General features: G+C 37.4%; 1 protein-coding gene across 1 annotated transcript; it reads right to left on the bottom strand.

Annotated features, from left to right (window-relative positions):
* Window positions 1-783: 783 nt before the first annotated feature.
* LOC124776324 (B-cell receptor-associated protein 31) lies at window positions 784-1865 on the bottom strand. The gene has a single exon (XM_047251262.1). It carries the CDS (start codon window positions 1718-1720, stop codon window positions 1031-1033), a length of 690 nt encoding a protein of 229 aa, XP_047107218.1. The 5' UTR covers window positions 1721-1865; the 3' UTR covers window positions 784-1030.
* Between the last annotated feature and the right edge of the window lie 22090 nt (window positions 1866-23955).

The raw sequence follows: 23955 nt of genomic DNA, 5'->3' as shown, positions 1-23955 counted from the left end.
AGATTGCTTATATTTTTAAAAGAAGAAAAAATACATCATTATACAGGTAAAAACTTTCATAGAATCAACTGCATACTGACCAAGAATTTTTCTTAAATTCAAATAACTGGTAATATTCAGTCACCTAAATTAACTTTTATATGAATAAAACATGAAGCTGAAAACTTTCTATTACATGAAAGTCTCACAGATTTCATATCACTGGCATGCTGTACTCTCAAATAGGATACAGCTACAATTATACTTTTTGAAATTCCACATAATAGGACAAACAGGTCATCTAAATGTATCAAATCTTAAACCCAATAATATTGACACAGCCATTTAACTTGCACAGGAGTTAGAAATATCCTAACAGCTCAGTTATGAAGCCAAAATACTTTCATAGCTGCCATTTTATATTAACTTTATGAAATGCATAAATGTGTTATATTAAATGCATCATGAAATCAAAACAACCTAATTATGAAATCCATGCTGGCAACTATCTTAAAAGATATCAGTCTAATTACAGAACAACAATTTATATGTTCAATACTCGTTTGAATCTGAGATTAATGAGAGTCTGAAAAAGGCTCTACAGTGTTTACCACATAACGAAATTAAATAAATGGACAAAAACAGAAGGAATAGTGGGAGAGATGGAAGAGGAAAAAAGGGGGGGGGGAGGGGAGAGAGAGAATATAGTCAGTCTCCATTTTACTGCTATTCTTTTTACAAGAAAGACCTACAAGCAAAATTATGTAGCACAGAGCTCACCACGTAACCAAATTGTACACCTTCCTTGTACTTTAATGCAAAGTACTGGCAGCACATGACTACACAATGTTTGATGAATAGGAAACGTCAACACAATAGAATGATTTTTTTTTCTGGTTAACACTGAAACCATGAAATCAAAGTGGAGGAAAATTTGCATTTTAGATGAAAATCTGCCATAACATACTAAAATCTCTCTCAAACATAAAGAATAGCAGTATATACAACAAATATTCAATGCTGTGTGTGCACAACACAAAAACACGTTAAGTTAAGCATCTTTCTTCGGCTCACCAGAAGCAACGTCTACCTTGGCTTGCATCTTACGAAATTCTTCATTTAGACGATCATATTCTGTGCTAACAGACTGTGCTTGAGCTTTAATGGCCTCCTTATCTTTCTTCTCGCGTTCTAGATCGCTCTCCAGCTTCGCAAGCTTCTTTTTCAGCTCTGTCACCTCCTTGTCATGGGCTTCGTTCGTGTCGTTCTGTGCCGCGCTTGTCTGATTCTGTGCCATGAGACTCTGAGCTGTAGTAGTTGCTGATCTCGCTTGTTGCATAGCAGCTTCACTTTGTGCCAACAACGTTGCTTGCATTGACATTAAGCACACAAGTCGCCGAATTACCAGTGACAAGAACAGAGCAAATCCTGATATGTAAAAATTCCTCTGAGCTCTGAAAAGGCGCATATTCACCTGCATTTCGGCATCAAGATGCTGGTGCGTAGATTCATCTGGACTGGAATACTTCTTCATTTCACGTATGGCGTCGAGAAAGAAGAGAACCAGCACTGCCAGCAACACAACGAAATAGATTTGTGCCTGGCTTGTGAGGCTTTTTAAGAATCTTGACTTGAAAATTTTTTGCCATCTTTGCGGTGAAGCAACAGGCAACACCAACAGAAGCACAACAGCAATTTCTGCATATAGAAAGGCAGCAATTATTGTCCACTGGAGACTCATACTGAACTTTGAATCAATACACGGGTAACACGGTAGCTTAACAAGTTCAACTCAATTCACCAACAGCCGCAGCGCACAAAGTGACTAAGACTTCACTTTCCGAGTCAGCACAAATATAGTATCAGTCAGAGATATTTAACCACCACGTCAGTGTGGACAGAGATGTCTTCACATGACTAAGTGTCACACATTCCCGCCAGGTGTCCGACTTTCATTTGAAAATTTTACGTCATGTACAGTCGGTTTCGCTAAGGCAGACGTCAACCTCGATTCATATAGAATGGGACTGATGTCTGTGAGCGTTAAGAACGTTACTCCCATCTCAAACTCAATATGGAAGACTTCAAATTGTTATTATTAATAATAATAATTATTATTATTAACAATGTAGGTAACTGAAGTTTACTGTATTTGTATTCTTGCGCGTCACATATAGTAAGTAGACTCAAAATTTTTGCATCTTGTTCCAATGAAAAGATTTGTTTCGAACAGTTCGTAAAGAGGCAGAAGAAGCGTAAGAAAAACTGGATAGCCAGTTAATAGCAATGTTGGAGATCGGCCGCCTGTGTTACAGACACATAAAATACACAGGTGTAAATACTGATTAGATTAACTGCACATTTTGTTCCATCGATTTAAGCATGTAGAACAAGTTATGAAACAAGAATACGTAATACTGGTACATATTTGAAAAAAAAGTGTCATTTGAAACTAATAATGTACCGGTATAACGATATCAATCCGTTCTACTAAGAAATTCTTCATTGCTATAGATAGAGTTGTCCACCAATAAATCATTTAAGCTTTTATTGAATAGAATTTTATAAATAGCATAACTTTTTATGGATGTTGATAAGTTATTAAAATTGGATACTCCTGACCAAAAAGGAAACTTTAAATCTTTATATGACAAAGTCCATTAAGGAATAAATACGTCGGGTAGCAATAGTTAGTATCCTCCATTTCCTTGAGCAGGTCTCTGCAGAATGCTCATGAATTCACACCACAAGGAATTCGAATTACACTCTTTTGGTCTCTTCTTACATTCTGAAAAGAAAATAGGCAACATATTCAAGTGATTTTATTTTTATTTTGCCAGTGTCTGATCACATCCGCACTGAAAATAAAAAGAAAATAGGCAACATATTCAAGTGATTTTATTTTTATTTTGCCAGTGTCTGATCACATCCGCACTGTAAATAAAGATTTGTCCAGATGCTTCATCACTTCTGTGGTATGCTTCTCGTACTTGAATTTATTATAGAGCTATAATCCAAAGAATTTAACACTATCAACCACATCTGTTGACCTGGTATCAATATTGTTGGCATATGCTAAACCTTTCATAAAGTTCCAGGTTGCATACAGTGTGTCTTTTCGAAGTTAAATGAGATGGAATTGGCTAGGAATCATTTATTATGTCCATACAAATTTCATTAACTCAGCTTTTAAAAATTATGCTTGGTTTGCTATTGATTGCAATATTTGTCATCTGAAAACAAAATATATGTGGCTTGTATAGCATCTAGTAATGTTACTGATGACTGGTTTCCTGGTATATAAGTTTGATGGTATTTACTTCTCTCTGTTGTTATACCGAGGCTTAACTCCACATATTTTGGACAATCATGATATTTAGTAGGAAGACCTTGCTGTAAACAATGGTAAGCGAAAATTTGTTGTTTTGAGAGAGAGCACAGTAAGATATCAATAAAATAACATAAATAAAATATTTCAAGCAGATGCAATGTAATTTTTTGTTCATACAGGTAACTGTTTTCAAATATACTTCCAGTAATTATGTTTTTAAAATGATAATTTGCAGCTAAAAATTCTTTTCTTAAAAACTGTACTTAATATTGTTTACTTGCTAAGTGAGTGCTCTTTATATGGCTTAACATACTTACCTCCACTTACTTGAAACATTAATGTAAAAGCCCTCAAAAATACAAATGTAAAAGGCTCAAATTGTTTCAGTTTTTGATATTAAGATTTAGACTAACAATTTTTCCAATAATGATGTACAACAACCTCAAAAATTGATCTATGATTCAGCACAATATAAAATTAATTTCAGCAAGCACCTCACTGTGGCATAATGTTAAGGATGGCCCTTAACATTTCTACCTTCACTCAGTGATGTAAATTTAGATGAAATATGGTAAGGGATGAAACTTAATATTGTTTGCTTGCTTCAATAAATATTCACATTTACCTTAGCAACAACTTTTGAATTGCATTTGCATTTAGGAACATATTCAGGATTGGTATCTGAGTCATAGTTATCCACATCATTCTCAGATTCAAAAGAATACTTCCTGAAAAGCATTTTCCTGCCATGAACACTGCATACGTTACTATTAGTGGTAGCTACGTTTCTGACACTTATCACTATTCACTGTACATGTTTTGATAAAGGCGCCATTAGTAGGAATCTGAAATTAGAGACAGAGCTGCCATTCTCAGTTTATCACAAAACTACCAATTAACAATAACGAAGCATATCACTTACCAGTTTTGCATGCACTAACTATGTTTATCATAAACTGCCCTTACAACTGTTTACAGCTAATTTCTTCATATAATTTTGTTCATTAGACCTTTCCATAACGAAATTAGAAATTAGTTACCCTAGCTTGAAAGTTTATAGTAGCAATCAGACTGAATGATAATGTTGCTCACAACAGGAAATTTTTAGTGTAAGAGTTTTTAGGAAATGTAATTTAAAATCATGAGCAATAACTGCCTTTTTAATTGTTGAATAAGGCAATAGAGCTTCCAAGTGATTTGTGAGCAGCTTAAAATTTATTTAAAGTGCTAAATTACACACTACTGAAAAGGATTTGTTTTCACATTTTACTTCTGCTTTGCATGCTTCTGTATTCCGATCCAAGCAAAATTTATCAATATCTTTGTTCTTATAATTATGAAGATTCATGATAAATGTGGCTAAACCTCCTTTTTAATTTCCACTTTACAGAAGTTCTAACCTAAATCTGGCAACATTAACATATCTATATTAGCGGTCATGTGATATTTATAGAGGCAGGTCATGTTGACTGTAGGTGATGATTCTAATTCATCAATGCAGATAAACATTTCACAAATTTTATTTTCCTGTCGGCAAGTATGCTAATGGGACAAAGATAGCTGGCATTTTGCAGTGACATTATTGCTGGGTGGAAATAAAATTTCTGGTGACTGTGAAAACTTTTCAACTATCAGCTATTTGTATTGATCAGTATCCATAGTAAACTGAGCTGGTCAAGCAACTTTTACTTTAAACGTTGTTTGCACTAGTAGAAATATGGATACTGTTAAATCAGCATGTCATTGCTTAGTTCCACGCCATTGGGGCATTATTTTTTGGAAGAATCAGGTCCTTGCTAGGAAAGTACTGTAAGCACACATATGAGTCATGTGAGTGGAGTTCACCATAGGTCTTTTAACATTACGAGTATGTGGCCGAGTTATTCGTCCACTGAGGGCTGGTACTGAGGAGAGATGAATTTGTTGCATGGTTGGATGCTAGTGGGCCCAGGGCACAAGATACACAATGGCCAGCCTGGCTAGTCGAGCAGTTCCATCCAGCCAGGTGCAGAGACAAGCAGCATGACCGGAAATACGAAAATCCAAATGCTGGGAATTTGGACAGCTCCTCAGACTTCAAGAAGAATATAATAATTCCAATCCAAAGAAAGCAGGTGTTGGCAGATGTGAAAATTACCGAACTATCAGCCTAATAAGTCACAGCTGCAACATACTAACACGAATTCTTTACAGACGAATGGAAAAACTAGTAGAAGCCAACTTCGGGGAAGATCAGTTTGGATTCCGTAGAAACACTGGAACACGTGAGGCAATACTGACCTTACGACTTATCTTAGAAGAAAGATTAAGGAAAGGCAAACCTACGTTTCTAGCATTTGTAGACTTAAAGAAAGCTTTTGACAATGTTGACTGGAATACTCTCTTTCAAATTCTAAAGGTGGCAGGGGTAAAATACAGGGAGCGAAAGGCTATTTACAATTTGTACAGAAACCAAATGGCAGTTATAAGAGTCGAGGGACATGAAAGGGAAGCAGTGGTTGGGAAGGGAGTGAGACAGGGTTGCAGCCTCTCCCCGATGTTGTTCAATCTGTATATTGAGCAAACAGTAAAGGAAACAAAAGAAAAATTCGGAGTAGGTATTAAAATTCATGGAGAAGAAATAAAAACTTTGAGGTTCGCCGATGACATTGTAATTCTGTCAGAGACAGCAAAGGACTTGGAAGAGCAGTTGAATGGAATGGACAGTGTCTTGAAAGGAGGATATAAGATGAACATCAACAAAAGCAAAACAAGGATAATGGAATGTAGTCTAATTAAGTCGGGTGATGCTGAGGGAATTAGATTAGGAAATGAGGCACTTAAAGTAGTAAAGGAGTTTTGCTATTTGGGGAGCAAAATAACTGATGATGGTCGAAGTAGGGAGGATATAAAATGTAGGCTGGCAATGGCAAGGAAAGCGTTTCTGAAGAAGAGAAATTTGTTAACATCCAGTATTGATTTAAGTGTCAGGAAGTCATTTCTGAAAGTATTCGTATGGAGTGTAGCCATGTATGGAAGTGAAACATGGACGATAAATAGTTTGGACAAGAAGAGAATAGAAGCTTTCGAAATGTGGTGCTACAGAAGAATGCTGAAGATTAGATGGGTAGATCACATAACTAATGAGGAAGTATTGAATAGGATTGGGGAGAAGAGAAGTTTGTGGCACAACTTGACCAGAAGAAGGGATCGGTTGGTAGGACATGTTCTGAGGCATCAAGGGATCACCAATTTAGTATTGGAGGGCAGCGTGGAGGGTAAAAATCGTAGAGGGAGACCAAGAGATGAATACACTAAGCAGATTCAGAAGGATGTAGGTTGCAGTAGGTACTGGCAGATGAAAAAGCTTGCACAGGATAGAGTAGCATGGAGAGCTGCATCAAACCAGTCTCAGGACTGAAGACCACAACAACAACAACATCAATCACATCGTCTTTGTGCAGGAAACAATGATCCAGGAAATGGTGGCGTGTCAGACAAGCTGAAAAATGACTTCTTACTGCCCTGTGAGAGTCTTTAATAATTTACAATCAAATTTTAATGCAAATCTGAGTACATCAGCGATCCCAGAAAAATGAGTTGCATCCAGTGACACAACAATAATTTCAATACCTTTTGAACAATAGAAGTTGATATTGTATGGTGAATAAATATTTTCACAATGAACCACTGAATAACATCTTTTAATTGCTTCATGCAGTTTCATCGTATTGTATCTCAGATGATAGCACTGTACTACAGTTATCACCTTTGAAAGCTATGTATCTGCATCTGTTTTATTTTTTGATTAATTACGTTTTTTGTAACTTCTTATAATGAAAATGTTTGCCAGAACATTGTATTCTCCACATTTACACAGTGAAAGAACACTGCATCAGTACCTTATATTTACTCATAATTGTGCATTTATTTCATGTACTGTTTACTATTTTTCCAGTAACTTTTTTCGTGTGTTGATTGCAAGTACTACTAAAATACTGTGTTAATTTAAATGTCACGAACTGCATGTGTTAGTAGACACCACAACTGAAAAGAGAACCAAAAGAAACTTATGTCAAGAAGGCATAAATAATTGTTTAAACAATATTTAACAACGATTCTTTGTCATTGAATATGAGTGCACTTGCACAAGAATACTAGCTTATTTATTTATGAACTATTACTTATTTGTAATTACTGTGAATGATCAATGTGTGACTGAATATTTATAATATTTATTTAACTAAATATTCTTCTCATATTTTAGTTTTGTCTGGGAAGTGGTAATGATGAGTCAAATCATGCTTGTATAGCTTAGGAAATATGTATTTTTGGTGGGGATGGCCTTCAGCCAGTAATGAAACACTACAGGAGTTAAGTGGAGACTGAGACTTTTCGAGGCAAGAGCTCAAGGGAGCAATTCTGGCCACTTATGTCAAATGCTGTAAGGGAGCAGACCTGCCTATGGTAACGCTGTGATTCAATGATTTAGATGGCTAATCCTGGGTAGTGGGATGCCACTACAATAGTTTTGAAGGGCTTTATATTTCGAGAGGTCTGAATGTGCTCCAGAGTCGGATTCTAACTTCTACTGCCGTATTTCTGAACTGAGGATAGACAGAGTATGAGTCACCATTCTTTGTATGTGAGTTAATTTGTGAATCATTTTGTTGAACTTTGAACTATTTTCTAGCTGGTCAGTATTTCGCTTGTTGTGATCACAAAATGGAGTTAATTTTCATGTATCTTTGATGACTGTTTAGTCTGGGTATATTGTTACCATTGTCATAAGGCTCTCAATGTAACTCTACTGCATTGGGTAAGGGTATTTAGTATCTGTGTATTAACTGAATATCATAGGACCACTTCCTGTTTATTTGATATGATCTTTATTGAATAAACACTATCCAACATAATTTTCTCATTCACATCAATTACAGACATTAGAATAGAACCTTTGTTACTAAACTATTCACTTAACTTTTATATTATATTTCTTATGTTTTATTAACTCACAACTGTAGCCAGTGCATAGAATATTTGACTGCAGGATCACAGCTACAGATTATTATTTGCAGCGAGTTGACTGCAGGGCATGAAAGCAGATATGCTCTGCCTATATCGAGCTATTCTTTTTAAACAGAGCCATGCATAGCCCATGTATTGTACCTAAAGAACGAGTAATTGCAGGTAAACATGCAACTGGTTTGCTCATATGGACTGCTGTTTAGAGGAGCAATTACACAAGCAGTAACCGTTAGGTACTATCGCAATCTGCAACTGGAAACCTTTTTAGGAAACTCGAAATTCTCAAGGCTACAGATTGACCGACTCGAAAGAGGCTTCACAAACAAACATTTGCTTGAATTACACTTAAAGGCTTTGCATAAAAACTAGGAAATGAAATTAAATGAACATGTCATACTGTGTTCATCAGGAAATTAAAGTCAATCACAAAAGGTGCTGGAAGTGACCTCGACTTGTAAACACAGTTGAACACAATGCTGCAGATTCTCAAATGTTGCTGCCAGAACCTCTGAGGTCACTCCCTGGATTTCGTGGATGATGTTCTCTCGTAAATATTCGAAATTGTGTGGTTTGTTCCTGTAGACCTTGCCTTTTAGGCCACCCCAGAGGAAAATGTCAAGTGTTGGTAAATTAGATGACCTCAAGAGCCACAGTCCTTCCGAAATCACTCTGCCAGGACAAATGATTTGATCTCAGCCATGGTCACTTGAGAGGTGTGGCATGTGGCGCCATCCTGTTGATATCAGCTGAGGATAATATGAGGTTGATTTATGCTGGACGTTAGCGGAAAGGAACAGCAGGCAGTCTCGCCATTTAATGGGGATGTGTACACTCTATAAAGAAGATCAACATAATGTTAAAATGATGTTTGGAACATTTGTGATACAAAAGTCGGAATATAATATCAGAATTGAGGAACTGTTAATGACAGCTGACTTTACTAAAGTTAAAAGCAAAATTAATAGCCAATAGTCCTGAAAAAGTTTGTATGATAATTTTTGACATTGCTGAGAAGTAAAAGAATAGGAATAACGTCATACAAACATTTCAAAATATTAACGTTTTTGTTGCTCAAGAAAATATGTACTTACAAATACATGGTACTTCTTTGCCTTATTCATTAAGTTTTATTTTCTTTCTGAACAGCAAATAATGTCCAAAGCGCTTGTATTTTTCTTCTTCAATACAGGTAACTTTTTCTTGTTGGGCAGTGTGGGCTTTATTTTTCTCCAGAAGAGGGGATGGTGGAGAAACCCAATTTACAGAATACACAACTGTGTTATAAGAGTCTTATCTTATGTTACTTCTAGAGCATGTTTCATGGACTTCGACGAAAATTTCATATTCTGAAAACTGTATTTTTAATGTCCTTACTAATTACCACTATTTTTCTCTTCTTAAAGAAACTGCAAAGCATGAATATAATGTTAGGACCAGAAAACAATCCCTACAGAGACTTCAAGGGTTTACTATTTATACAGAAGGGTTTCAGATGCATTAGTACAAATGCAGTCAACAACGTCAAATAGTATATTAGATGTTATACATGGGAAGTGAAACAAGGAGAATATAAGAGGCAGAGTATTATAAGCAAAGAAAGTATTCCTCATTAAAGGGAGTCTATTGGTAAAAAGCTTAAGTACATTTGGAGACCAGCATTGTGTAGAAGTGACTCATGACATTTCGAGAAGTTGGATAGCAAAGGAATTAAAGTGTTCAATATGAGGTGTCACAGGAGGATGCTGAAAATTACGTGGATTGGTAAGACAAGAAATTAGGAAGTTCTCTGCTGAATCGATGAGGAAAGGAATATGTGGAAACACTGACTGGAAGAAGGGACAAGGCTATAGGACATATCTTAAGATGTCATGTGGTAAAACCATGTTTCCACAAGCAGCAGAACTGACATGACTTGGTCGCCACTTAATGGCATTAATGAATTTGCTTGCAGAAACACACAAAACCCTGTGTCGACACTCGAGTGGCTACACTTCTAGCTATTCCATAAAAGTTAAAGTTATTTACCTTTATGATACCTCTTTCTTTCCGCCACCAACAATTAGAATGATTCGACTGTCATCTTGTTGTGGTATTGCGAAGCAGCATCGCAATATTTGGTTTTTTATGTTAGAAGTTTGGGCATTTATATGTTTTGCAGTACTTAAAATTATCTATAAAATGACTGTTAGCAATAATTATACAGTTTATTGAACTATACAAGGACTGATCTTGTTCACTGAAAGACGAAAACGAGTGCTACAAGGCAGATATTAAGCATTGCTTGAAGTAGTAAATGGTATATAGGAAAATGTCCAGAGTTGTGATTTAAGTATTGCAAAAGCTAAAATAAGAAGCATTCGCAATTCCTATATCAACAAGCACAGCAGAGTGTTAAAATCGTATAAGAGTAGTGTGTCTGCAGGTCCATTTGGCACCTAAAAATGTTGATAACTGCAAATTATGTAGCTACTGTATATTTATCAAGTGAAATAAATTGTAGCCTGCTTAAAAAACGTATTGTTCTCTTTTACATCTATTCAGAAAAGAATTAGAACATTTTCTTTAAAATACAAGTGAGATGTATATGAAAGGTTGATAAAAATAATGCTACTATGGCACTTTAGCTACACAAAAAACTGGTCACAATAAGGTGTGTATTTTGACAGAAACATAATATTAACTTTCTACATTCAAGACCTCTCGTAATGAAAGGTTTTGCCATTGCAGTTATGAGCATATAATGGCTAATTTATTTGGTGAAAGTATATGACTTTTCTTTTATATGTGGTATAGGTAAGATTTATGTGTGACTAGGCTTGTGTTATTGAGTAATTAGTAACAGGTGATTTGTAGCTTCACAGCAGCTCATTTAATTCTACAAGTGGTGAAAATTAATGCAGTGCTGGCAGTATATGCAGACTCTGGTACTGGCAACTTAAACGCTCTTAAACACTTGCCTAGTGATTTTTAGAAAGGCACTAACAAGGCTTCCGAAGCCATTATAATCTCAGTTGGAGTGTGGGTTTTACTAAAGGAAATCAACCATGTCAGAGTGTCTGTTAGTGAATTTGCACAAAGCATACATTGAAAAGCCAAAACATTATGACCACTGCCCACTAAGATGTTGGCTGCCACCTGGTGGCAGTTGCAGGCATGTGACATTGTAACAAAAGTACGTAAGAAGAGCAAACACAGAGGGGAATCACCCTAGCAAAGATAAGGGCTGCAAATGGAGAAATCCATTGAGATAAGCGACTTTGACCGAGGGCAGATTATTATTACATAGAACCTATGAACGAGTACCTCGAAAATGGCGAAGCTGATCGAATGTCCACACACTACCGTCGTGAGGATCTATGGAAAGAGGAAGAACGACAGTGAAACTACCACTAGGCACTAAATGGTTGGACGTGCACGACTCTTCACAGAATGTGCGATTCGGAGGCTTGTCTGCTCTTTAAAGTAGGATTTTAGTGATCTGTGGCATCTCTCCCGAGAGAGTACAGTGCTGGAGCACGCACAAGTGTTCTGGAGCACACTGTTCATCGTACATTGTTGAATCTGGAGTTCCACAGCAGACCACTCCTATGTGTTCACATATTGATCTAATGACGTCGTCAATTACTATTGCAATGGACATGAGACCATCGGTACTCGTCCGACTATGGGTGGAAATGTGTCGACTCTTTGGTTGAATCAAATTTTTGGTACCCTAGGTCGATGGTCGTCTCCAAAAACGCCGTTATCGAAGTGAACGGCGACTAGAAACGTGCGGAGTGCCACGGACGCAAGCTTGTTGGAACACTATTATGCCATGGGAAATGTTCGCCTGCACCTGTATGGGACCTGTGGTAGTAATCGAAGATACGCTGACAGCTTTGAACAACCATGCATATTGTTTCCCCCATGGCTGTGTCATCTTTCAGTAGTGTACTTGTCCGTGTCTCGGCGCCAGAACTCTGCTACAATGGTTTGAGGAGCATCGTAGTGAACTCTCGTTGATGTCTCGCTGACCAAATTCGCCTGATGTAAATCCTGTGGAACCCATCTGGGTCGCTATCGGGCACCATCACTGCGTACGCAAATCAGCGGCCCGTTATCCCGTTATTTTTGCAAATTACATGACTTTTGCGTAGACATCTAATGCGACATACCTCCACAAACCAACTAACAAATTTTTGGATAGCTGATACGTTGAATCAATGATGTATTTCGTTCCAAAGAGGGACGACAAGCTATTAAGCAGGTGGTCATGGTGTTACGGCTCTTCAGTGTAACTCCCAAATTCGATACAGAATACTTTAACAGTTCATCTTATTCAACCCTTTTTCTTCTATAGACGAGTTAACTAATCATACCTCGCAGCTCCCCAGGTACTGTTGACGCATTTAAGCGCAGCCTCTGGGTTTTCCTGAAGTGCTATAGGTGTGTCCTGTCAACTCTCTCTTTCATGCATTGTAAGCATGTTCAGCCACAGGTAGCTGCATGTTCTAGATACGAGGAGTGATTGGAAAGTTTTAAGAATGGGCTTGTAATTGTACAATGGTAGTACTTACATGCTACTGTGATGCATCTTCTTCAGAGAAGTCCCCTATCGGCTGAACACACCGACTCCAACGGTGTTCCTACTTTTGGAAACATTCCTGGAATTTTTTTCCTTAAGTGTGTTTAGGACACTCTCCGTATTTGCCTGGATGTCTTCAATCGAGTCAAATCGCTTCCCTTTCAGTGAAAATTTCAGTTTAGGAAACAGGTAGAAGTCCGCAGGGGCCAAATCAGGAGAGTATGGCGAAGAGCCGGAGCATTGTCACGGTTTAACATCCAACTCCTGTCTTTCCACAATGCAGGACTTTTCTTCAGCACGTTTTCGCGCAAACGCTCAAGGACGCATTTGTAGTATTCCTGATATTCGTGGGTAAATTCATGATGCACAGTACTGATAGAATCGAAAAAAAAATCACCAACATTGTCTACACCTTCGACTACCTTTGCAGTGCTTTTTTCAGTCGTGGTGAAACTGCACTTTCTTTTCAGGATCATATTCATATACCCACGATTCGTCACCTATAATTACCCTATTCAACAAATGTAGGTCATTTTTAGTCCGATTAATCAGATCTTGGCACACTTCAAGTTGGTATTGCCTCTGGTCACTTGACAACACTTTTGGAATGCATGTTCACATCTTCGGTCAAAATGGACTGAACTGTATAGAAACTTAAACTAAGATCATCAGCCATCTCCCTGATTGTAAGTCTACTATCAGAGCGCACTAAGTCACGAACTTTCACAATATTTCGATTCGTTTTTGAGGTGGCAGGACGGTCGGACCGTGGTTCATCTTCAAATGATTCATGGCCATTTTTAAATCTATTCAACCAGACAAAAACATTTGACTGGCTCATACAATTATCTCCAAAAGCTGTTTTTAATAGTTCCTAAGTCTCAGAAGCTGATTTCTCGGTTTTAAAACAAAATTTCACACAAACTCGATGCTCCGTTACTACGTCCATTTTCATGTAGACAGAATCTGGCAACAAACCCTAACAGACCCGCACTCAGCCAGCAGCCACAACGAACTGAATAAAGGAAACGCAGTTTCCCATCAGAGGGCATTCAAATACAAGGCAATGACTCACTCCCCACCCTCTGTGTACCTGCCCACCAAACCAGTAAGCAGTAGTGGGTCCATTCTTAAAACTTTCCACTCACATCTCGTATGTAGCACACAGAGCCAAATTTCTGCATTGTTCTTCCAGAGATTTTCATAGTTCTTGTTCATAGACCGAGTGTGTAGCTACGTTTGCTGCTGCAGATTTAGACTTTGCTTTGTATGTTTTTATCAGTATTAACTTTGTGCTTTTCTGTTCTACGAGCAATGTCACGTCACAATGGTTGCACAGGTGGTGAGATCCTGAATACTCACAGGCACCGACTGTGAGTGAGAATTCTATGATGTTGGTAGCAGTGGTGAGGCTTCAACAGAATCTCTATGTAATAGTCCTCAGCCCTGTAAATTCTGGCGTTTTTCACGATATTCCTCTCAGAAGACCTGATTCTTTTTATAGCAGACGAGACGTACAAATTTTATGTATATATCAAGGCAAAAGCTCCAAAATCTGTGCATTCTCGAATGTCAAAGTGAAAAAATACTGCATTTGACGAACTGTATTGTTTTACCGCTATTTGTGTTCCAATGGCTCAAGGTAAAAAGAAAATAAGTGATTATTGGTCCAGAGATATATTTTTAAGCACGTCAGTTTTCAGGAAATAATGTCCTGAGGCCATTTTATTTTAATTTTGAGATCCTGCACTTTAGTGACAACTGTGGGAGTACAGGAGGTGACAGTTTGTTTAAAATTAGAAATATTTGCAGTAAAGTTCATACGATGCTTCGCAGAGCATTTGTCCATATCATAAGCTTTGCACTGACATATGTCTCTTGTTGTTCGAAGGTCGATTATCTTTTAAACAATTTATTCCATGCGTGCGAAGTAGATTTGGAATACACTGGACTTGCATTTGGGAAGATGGTAGTTCAAAACCGTGTCCGGTCATCCTGTTTTAGCTTTTCCCTAAAATGCTTAAGGCAAATACCAGGATAAAAGGGTGTTGCGCTTTCCTTCTCCACCCTTCCCTGAACCGAGCTTGTGCTCCATCTCTAATGACCTTGTTGCCAAGAGGACGTTTAACACTGAGCTTCACCTAGATTTGGAATAAAGATATTTGTGCTGCGTGACTATCAAACTAGGTACATTTTGGATTTCATTGTTTATACAGGCGCTACAACAGAAATTTGAGTCCACAATTTAGAGAAAAGTAGCAACGCTTTTGAGACAATATTCGGAACAGAAACATATTCTGCATGTCGACAATGGTATTCCAGTGTAGATCTGGTTCTCTGGCTTCACAACTATGGAACAAGCACGATGCTGTTTGTAAGAATAGGTGCAAAAGGCCAAAACTGTAAAAGAAGTTGAAACTAGGAGAAACTGAGTTCAACTAAACTGACAAGATGTTTACTATCAAGTGGTTCGATAAAAGAGGCATGTGGACGTTCGCCACACATAACATAACACAAATATAGGAGACTGACAAACATTGGTGGCTCATAGGTATAAATTCAGGGCGTTCAAAAAATTTTTGTCAAATTTTTAGAGGAATTGTTCTCTATGTTGAGTATACTTAGGGCAGGTGAAGATTAAGTTATTATTTTCTCCCAAATGTGTGTTTCTGTAGTTACAGATGTCAGAATTCCTAAATTGTAGATGAAGTAAATGAGAAGGGTAGCTGCTGTGATTAAACCTCGTCCTCATGATTGTAGAAACAGCTCTGCACTGCACAGATGTATTGTGAAACCACGTTAAGCTGAGTAATTGGGTTTGAATCCAACTATAATATTTTCCTTTAATTATAGATGATGTTTCCCATTCCTCTGTACCCTGTGATCTGACGTCCATTTTTACTTGGTGCATGAAGTCGGTTTAAGGTAACTAGATATCTCAGAAGGCTCCATATATAGCAGCTTCCGTAATCAACTGAACTGCAGCTTGGTTCTGCAAAATGTCTGCAACAGCTCTAATCCAAAGTAGATAAATACACTAAGCTGTCAATAAAATTCTTCTGGGCTGTTGACTGCTTTGTCAACACATAAAATTGTCTGACGTTTAATGCACTAATGCACTTGTGCTGTTTATTATGAATCAATTGTAATTTTCTCCTGTATTCTCCTGTCTGTATCTGATGTGGTTGTATGCAGGTCATTTATTGATATTATTGTACCAACAGTATACATAATTTTTTAAATAATATACACTAATTTTTAAATAATCGTCTGGTGTCATTGGTAAATCATTTATATAGGTGATGAACTGAAGCAAGCCAACCACTGAACCTAACAGGACACCATATGAAATGTTTCCCCACTCCAGAATTAGGCTTAGTTAATGTGACCAGCTGTTTTATGTTCTTAAGAAATGACTACAGTGCTAGAGGAATGTGTTTAACACTATAAGATTCCAGTTTTTCCTGTAGACTCATATGAGCAACACAACCAAGGCTCTTTTTTTTTTGTAACATCACAGAAAGTGCTAACAGTCTTGTTTAATTGTATGAGAACTGAGTTTGTGGGATCACATACCGCTTTCCTGTAGAGAAATCTTTACAGAAGCCAAAATGAGCTGTTGTTAAAATATTAGTGTTGGAAAGTTTTGCAGTTGTCTCTTATGTGCTGCCTTCTTAAAAATATTTGAGGAAAGAGGAAGGACGGTGACGATTCTATATCTAGAGGTCACTTCCTTACCTCCAGTTTTATGCCTGGGTATTTCTGCTACATATTTCAGTCTTTCAGGAAATAAAACTTGACTCATCGATTGACTAGACAGGTAACTTAAGTAAGCAGGAAAAATTAGGTGACAAGTACCAGGTCACAAACTTTTTCAAGCGAAGTGCAAGTCTTAGCCAGGTGGTACAGGATATACGTTCCTTGTGCAAGGGTTTCACAAAGCAGGACTATGTGATGATAGTGGATGGAGTGGGAAACAGTATTGATAGGGATCAGAGCTACAGTATTGAGTGTGACCTGGTGAAAATAGCCTCGGCAACGACCCATACCAGTGTTGGGCTGGTGCCTGCTTTCATGTGGCATGATCAGCCCCAGTTATACTGCTCTGTCAGGAGGGTAAATATGGAGTTGGATCAGTTGCGTAGGGCGGCCACTCTGTCAGACATTGGATTGGTTCCTGGTGAGGCTATTGATAGGGGGGATTTCACAAGGCATGGGCTACACCTTAATATGAAAGGGAAGGGTAAACTGGCAGGGTTGTTAGCGAAATCCATAAGGGGGGACACTAGTACTCATGGATGTACCTCTTTTTTAGACTAATATTAGTGTCCAATGAGAAGTTCAGGCAGGCAGGTGCTAAAGAGTTCCAAAACTCACAACATTCTCACAACAGGAAAGTAAATAATAATGTTACCATATTTAACCAAAATATTGTTGAATTAAAGAAAAAATAGATTCTCACAACAGTAAAGTAAAAAATAATGTTACCATTTTTCACCAAAATATTCTGGGATTGAAGAATAAAGTGGATGAGCTCCTGGTTTGTTTAGATGACATTGAATCTGATAATGTAATAGATATACTATGCCTGTCTGAGCATCACATTGTGTCTGATATGGAAAAGGTAAATATCAGTGGTTATGAAGTAGCTGCACATATTAATAGAGAGAATAAGGTGAGAGGAGGAGTTGCCATATATGTCAAAAGTTAACACTGTGTAGAAAGTTTAGATACAAGAAAGTTTTGTCTAGAGCAATATATAGAAGCATGTGCCTGTCAACTTAAACTGAAGGAGAGCTCTTTTATAGTTGTAACAGTATATAGGTCCCCTTCGGGAAACTTTCATTTATTCCTGGAAAACTTGGATGCCTTGTTGTGCTATCTGTCAGATAGGGGAAAGCAAATTATTATTTGTGGGGACTTCAATGTTGATTCACTGTAAGAGTGTAATAGGAAGAATGACCTGGAAGTCTTGCTCAGTTCTTTCAGTTTGACATCTGTCATTAATTTTCCTACTCGGGTAGTAAAGGACAGCAGCACATTGATAGATTACACTTTTATAGACCAAGATAGGTTTAAAAACATAAATTCTTGTCCTGTTGAGAATGGCCTTTCTGATCATGATGCTCAGCTAGTTACAGTATATGACATAGCTCCATTCAGTAATTCAAAACTACCCCCCAAAGTTGTGCATTCAATTAATGACTCAACAATCAGAAATTTCAGAGAAAATCTTCAGCAGTTAGACTGGGATGAGGTGTACAAGGAACCCAATGCTATTTTAAAATATAACTTATTTCATGATACACTTGTAAGAGAATTTGAAAACTGTTTCCCCAAGAAAGTAGTTAAATCTAATTATAAGAAACCATGCAAAAAACCTTGGCTTACTAAAGGAATAAAAATATCTTGTAACCAGAAAAGGGAACTGTATCTAACAACAAGAAAGAGCAATGACCCAGAAACAGCCAAATATTATAAAAACTACTGTGCTACATTAAGAAAGGTTACTAAAAAGTCCAGAAGCATGTGCATCATGTCTGAGATGCTTCTGATAACAAAATCAAAACAATTTGGAATATTATTACAAGGGAGACAGGGCAACCAAGAGTACAGGATGGTGGCATCACCAACAAAGAGAATGGAAACTTGATAAACAAGCTGGCAGTCGAAAACATTTTGAATAATAATTTTTTAAATGCTGTAGAGAAAATAGGATCTAAATGTTCATTAGAAGAAGCAAGGCAGTTAATGGAAGAGGCCTTACCCACACAATTTGATACAATTGAAATTCCACCCACCTCTCCTTCTGAAATTAGGAAGAGAATAAACTCTCTCAAGAATAAAAGCTCACACGGAATTGATGGTTTTCCAGCAGGATAATAAAAGCTTGCTCCCAAGAAATAAGTGGGATTCTTAGCCACATATGTAACAGCTCTCTGAAGCAGGGTATTTTCCCAGATAGACTGAAGTATGCCATTGTTAAACCACTGCATAGAAAAGGAGATATGTCTGATGTCAACAACTACTGCACAGTCTCTCTTCTGACTGCCTTGTCCAAAATTCTTGGAAAAGTAATGTATTGTAGAATAACTTCACACCTTTGTAAAAATAAAGTCTTAACAGAATGTCAGTTTGGTTTCCAGAAGGTTTTTTCAACATAAAATGCTATATATACTGTCACTAATGAGATATTAAATGCTCTGAGTAACTGGAAGTCACCTGTTAGGATTTTTTTTTTTTGATCTATCAAAGGCTTTTGATTGTGTAAATCATGGAACACTTCTAGATAAGCTCAAGTACTGTGGTATGAATGGGACAGTGCTTAACTGGTTTAAATCATACCTAACTGGAAGAGTGCAGAAAGTTGAAATAAGCAGTTTACATAATATGCAAAAAACTGGTGATTTCTCAAACCGGGGAACAATCAGGAATGGGGTGCCACAAGGTTCAGTCTTGGGTCTCTGCTGTTCTTAATATATATTAATGACTTGCCATTCTACATTCATGAAGATGCAAAGCTGGTACTTTTTGCCGATGATACAAGTATAGCCATCACACCCACTGACAAGAATTAAGTGGTGAAATTCTAAACGATGTTTTTCAGAAAATCATTAAGTGGTTCTCTGCAAATGGGCTCTCATTAAACTTTGACAAAACACAGTATATGCAGTTCCACACAGTAAATGGAATGACACCATTAATAAATATAGACTTCGATCAGAAACTGGTAGCTATGGTAGAATATTCAAAATTTCTAGGTGTATGCCTTGATGAGGGGTTGAACTGGAAAAAACACACTGAGGATCTTCTGAAACGTTTGAGTTCAGCTACTTATGCTATTAGGGTCATTGTAAATTTTGGCGATACACATCTGAGTTAATGAGCTTACCATGCCTATTTTCATTCTCTGCTTTTGTATGGCATCATATTCTAGGGTAACTCATCATTTTGTAAAAGAGTGTTCATTGCACAAAAGCATGTAATCAGAATAATTGCTGGAGCTCATCCAAGATCATCCCGCAAACACTTATTTAAAGATCTAGAGATCTTCACTGTAGTCTCACAGTATATATATTCACTTATGAAATTTGTTATTAACAATCTGAACAAATTCAAAAGTAATAGCCGTGTACATGGCTACAACACTAGGAGAAAGGATGATCTTCACAACTCAAGGTTAAATCTAACTTTGGCTCAGAAGAGGGTAAATTATTTTACCACAAAAGTCTTTGGTCACTTACCTAATAGCATTAAAAGTCTGACAGCCATATAGCATTTAAAAGGAAATTAAAAGAATTTCTTAATGGCAACTCCTTCTACTCGTTAGAAGAATTTTTGGATATAATAAGTGGGTAATTTCCCCAACCCCCACAAAAAATAAATAAAAATAAAAAAACAAAAATATTAATTGTCGTGTAATATTTTGTGTAATGTAATATCTTATATAGACTCCTTTTATTAACCTGACATGTTCCACATCATTACAAAGTGTCGTATTCATGATTTATGGAACAAATACTAATCTAATCAAATCGAAGGATTTTAGTACCTTCATAAAAACATAATTACTTTTTATCAGTTACTTAATTATTTTCTGTGATATTTCTAACAGTTGATTTTGCAAAACTGGTCTCTGTTGGTGAATACCTTCGACTTTTGTATCAGAATTTTAAATTTTTTGTGTGTAGTGTGTCGATTGTTGTTCTTTTACTAACACAGTCAAGAATTTTGTAATATTGCTCGTAGTGCACCTTTAATTATTCATGACAGCTAATCCTCTGCATTAAATAGCATTTTATCTCCTGGTCACAAGAAATTTTGGGGCCAAATGTTAGCCACTCTTTGTCTCAGCTTGCATTGTAATTGTGTCTGACCCTCTGTAAAGAAAATCTAAATCCCTTGGGTCATACGTCTAGGAAAATATTAAATTTCTATCCTCCTTTGTGACCTTAGTATAATGCTTCCCTTCTTCTTCTCTGTCATCTTGTAAATTTCCTCTGAATGTTATGACTGAGTCAGCATTTATAATTTTATGAAACTGTACATTTCTCTTCTTAGCTAAAGTTGGGTGATGGGGATGATTTATTGCGGCTATTTGACTATAAAGATAAGATAAAATTTTGTTATGGATATTCTGCTTCATCAAATACAATTGATTTAGTAATGAATTATCAGTTGCTGTTGATGGTAGTGCTACAGTTTAAGTTATAAATCGAAGAAAAAATTCATACAAATAGAGTGAGATGCCAAAGTTTTCTGTTTCAAATTCCTTCCAACCTCTGTAATCTGTTTTCAGTTAGGCTAACAGTGACCAGGACCTCATGAAACAAACAGAAATATGTTGCAAAGCATCGATAATAACCGATATATAGGCATCAATTTAGTTTCCCACAAAAAAATTTTGCCAGTAGGATATCTGATCTCGATGAGAGAAATTCAGTGATGCAACTCCTTTTTAGGTATAAGAAGAAAGAGCGGAGCAAAAATACATTAAGTATAAGCATTTATGTGCTGTGATTACCCCTGTTGAATGGCCTGTCGCCCGGACGTTTATGCCACTCTGTAAGGAAACTTGAGCCGCCGAGTCAAAATGGTACCAATGGCTCTGAGTACTGTGGGACTTGAGATCATCAGTCCCAAAGAACTTAGAACTACTTAAACCTAACTAACCTAAGGACATCATACACATCCATGCCTGAGGCAGGATTCGAACTTGCGACCGTAGCGGTCGCGCGGTTCCAGACTGAAGCGCCTAGAACCGCTCGACCACTCTGGCCAGCCGAGCCACCGAGTCAATAGGTGTGTGAAGTTTAGGATGCTCTCGGGAGGAGGGAACCTGTACTGTCGAAAGAAGAGTTCGTACGTCGTCGTCAGTTTGTGTTGCCCCTTGGAGGAGTTAACTGAATTTCTAAGAAACCACTGTGTACGAAGATTAGGTTTGTTTTGAGGAGTGCTGCAATTAATTTACAGTGCGTTGCTTATAATACATCCACATATCCGAATAGTCGGTTATGCATACACCACTTTCAGGAGTACATGCCATTTACTAACTAAAAATACTCTTAATTTACAGCGAATATCACCAAAATGCGCGAAGAGCAGCAGAACTACATGCAGACGCTGTCAACATCGCTAATATCATCGTACCAGGAGAGTTTGGAAGTTTTGGCTCAAGACAATGTACGTGAAGGAAGACTGCTACCAACGTAGCTGCATAAGGAGAGGTTCTTGCAGCTTTTGCAATAAATCCGCAGTTCAGTTCTCGACAGTTCCGTACAAAGGGACACTGGTATCAGTTGAAGAAGCGTTGGGCATATTCTTCATAGACATAAATATCACCTGTTCAATGTTTCTCTACATGAAGAGCCACGTGACAACGATTTTCAACGCCGTTTTGAGCACTGTCAATGGATTCTCCAGCAAGACAATAATTTTGTGAGAAAAAATTGTTCACAAATCATGGGAAAGTAAATTTGAGAAACATTCATTACTGCTCAACGGGAAACCCAAACTGGTTTTGTCGATGACCAACAAACGACTGTGGAGTGCGAATTGGCATAATGGAACAGTATGTGATCATCCCTTATTTCGTCAATTGGTGGTATTTTGAGTAGGTAAAAGCACACACATCTTCCAATAAATACTTTACCTTTATTATTAAAAAAAACCGTGTTCTTGAGAGTTCGTCAGCTGACGTGGTTCCAACATGATGGATGTCCTGTGCATAATTCTTAAGTGGCTGGACATATATTAAACCGTTTATTTTCAAACTGGTGGGTAGGAAGAGGCGGTCCTATTCAGAGGTATCCAGCATGATCGGCATACCTGACGGTAACTACTTCCTCTGTCGTCATGTAGAGCATGCGGTCTACAAGAAGATTACAACTTCTGTGGAGACAGCAGAGAGGACATTACTGCTGTGTGCTAAGCGTTAACTCCATATACGTTGACAGCAGCGAATTCATCAGTAATGCAGAGTGTAAGAAAAAAGTTGTGACGTAATAACTCTCACTGTAAATATATTCTTTGAATAACTCACCGACATAAATTAGATCGTATCTTATAATCTCTCATTGTTTGTTGTTCAGGTCTTTGGTTTAATTTGTAAAACTGGTAAATGGAAGTTTATTCTAGATCTTTATTCATGATCGTAGACAGAGCTGTTTGTGCAGTAATTATCAAGGTCATTTTTGATGTGCATAACTGATTGGTAAATGTATTCACAAGGTGGTATTAAAATCTTCAATGTCCTGAAGAGATTTTTATAGTGAACGTAATTACTAATTTGGTTAAATATTCTTATTGTTTTTTTCTGTTCTATGAAAACTGTGTTTATATTTTGTGCGTTTCCTTCCCAGAAAAGAATTCCATAACTAAACAAGGAACACATTGAGTGCGAGTTGGCAAAAGCCCAATGACGTTTAGTTTCATTCGACGCCCCACGTATGATCTACCACGCAACCGCAATATTGCTGCTAATGGCAACAGGGGGGCGGGACTGCAGATATCCAGTGGCGAGCCCAATATGAGGCTACGGAGTGTAGTTGAATTGCGTAGTCTACGAGTGACTGACAACAGTGCTACAATGCCAGTCGTGTTGATACAAAGTAGAGCAATGGTAACGATAATGGTATGATAAAGCGAACATTGCATTATATCTACAGCAACGGTTGCCGAAGTTGACATTTCGTTAGAAAGGAAAGCAAGGAGTTTCGTTGAGTGAGAAAGAAGTGGCAGAGGAAATATTAACTTCACAAGCTGCGGCATGACCGCGATTGGGATAGTGACCCGAAAATGTAGGATAAATTTCTTTTATTTCACGTCTATTGTCACAGACTTGCAAGTCTTCAGACTACCGGTTTCGGTCAGCAATGACCATCTTCAGATCTGTTTTTATAATAAATAGGACATTAGGACATGTTTTCTAGAAAACGGATCTTAAGATGGTCATTGCTGACCGGTAGTCTGAGGACCTACAAGTTTGTGACCGTAGGCGTGAAATAAAAAATAAAAAAAATTATGAAATTTTAGCGCTTCTGCAAGATGAATCAGTGGAATGTGTGGTGTCGTA

This window comes from Schistocerca piceifrons, chromosome 2, assembly GCF_021461385.2.
Source record: "Schistocerca piceifrons isolate TAMUIC-IGC-003096 chromosome 2, iqSchPice1.1, whole genome shotgun sequence".
Lineage (NCBI taxonomy): Eukaryota > Metazoa > Arthropoda > Insecta > Orthoptera > Acrididae > Schistocerca > Schistocerca piceifrons.
Note: the sequence above shows the minus strand (reverse complement) of the source record. Positions and strands in the feature narration are given on the sequence as shown.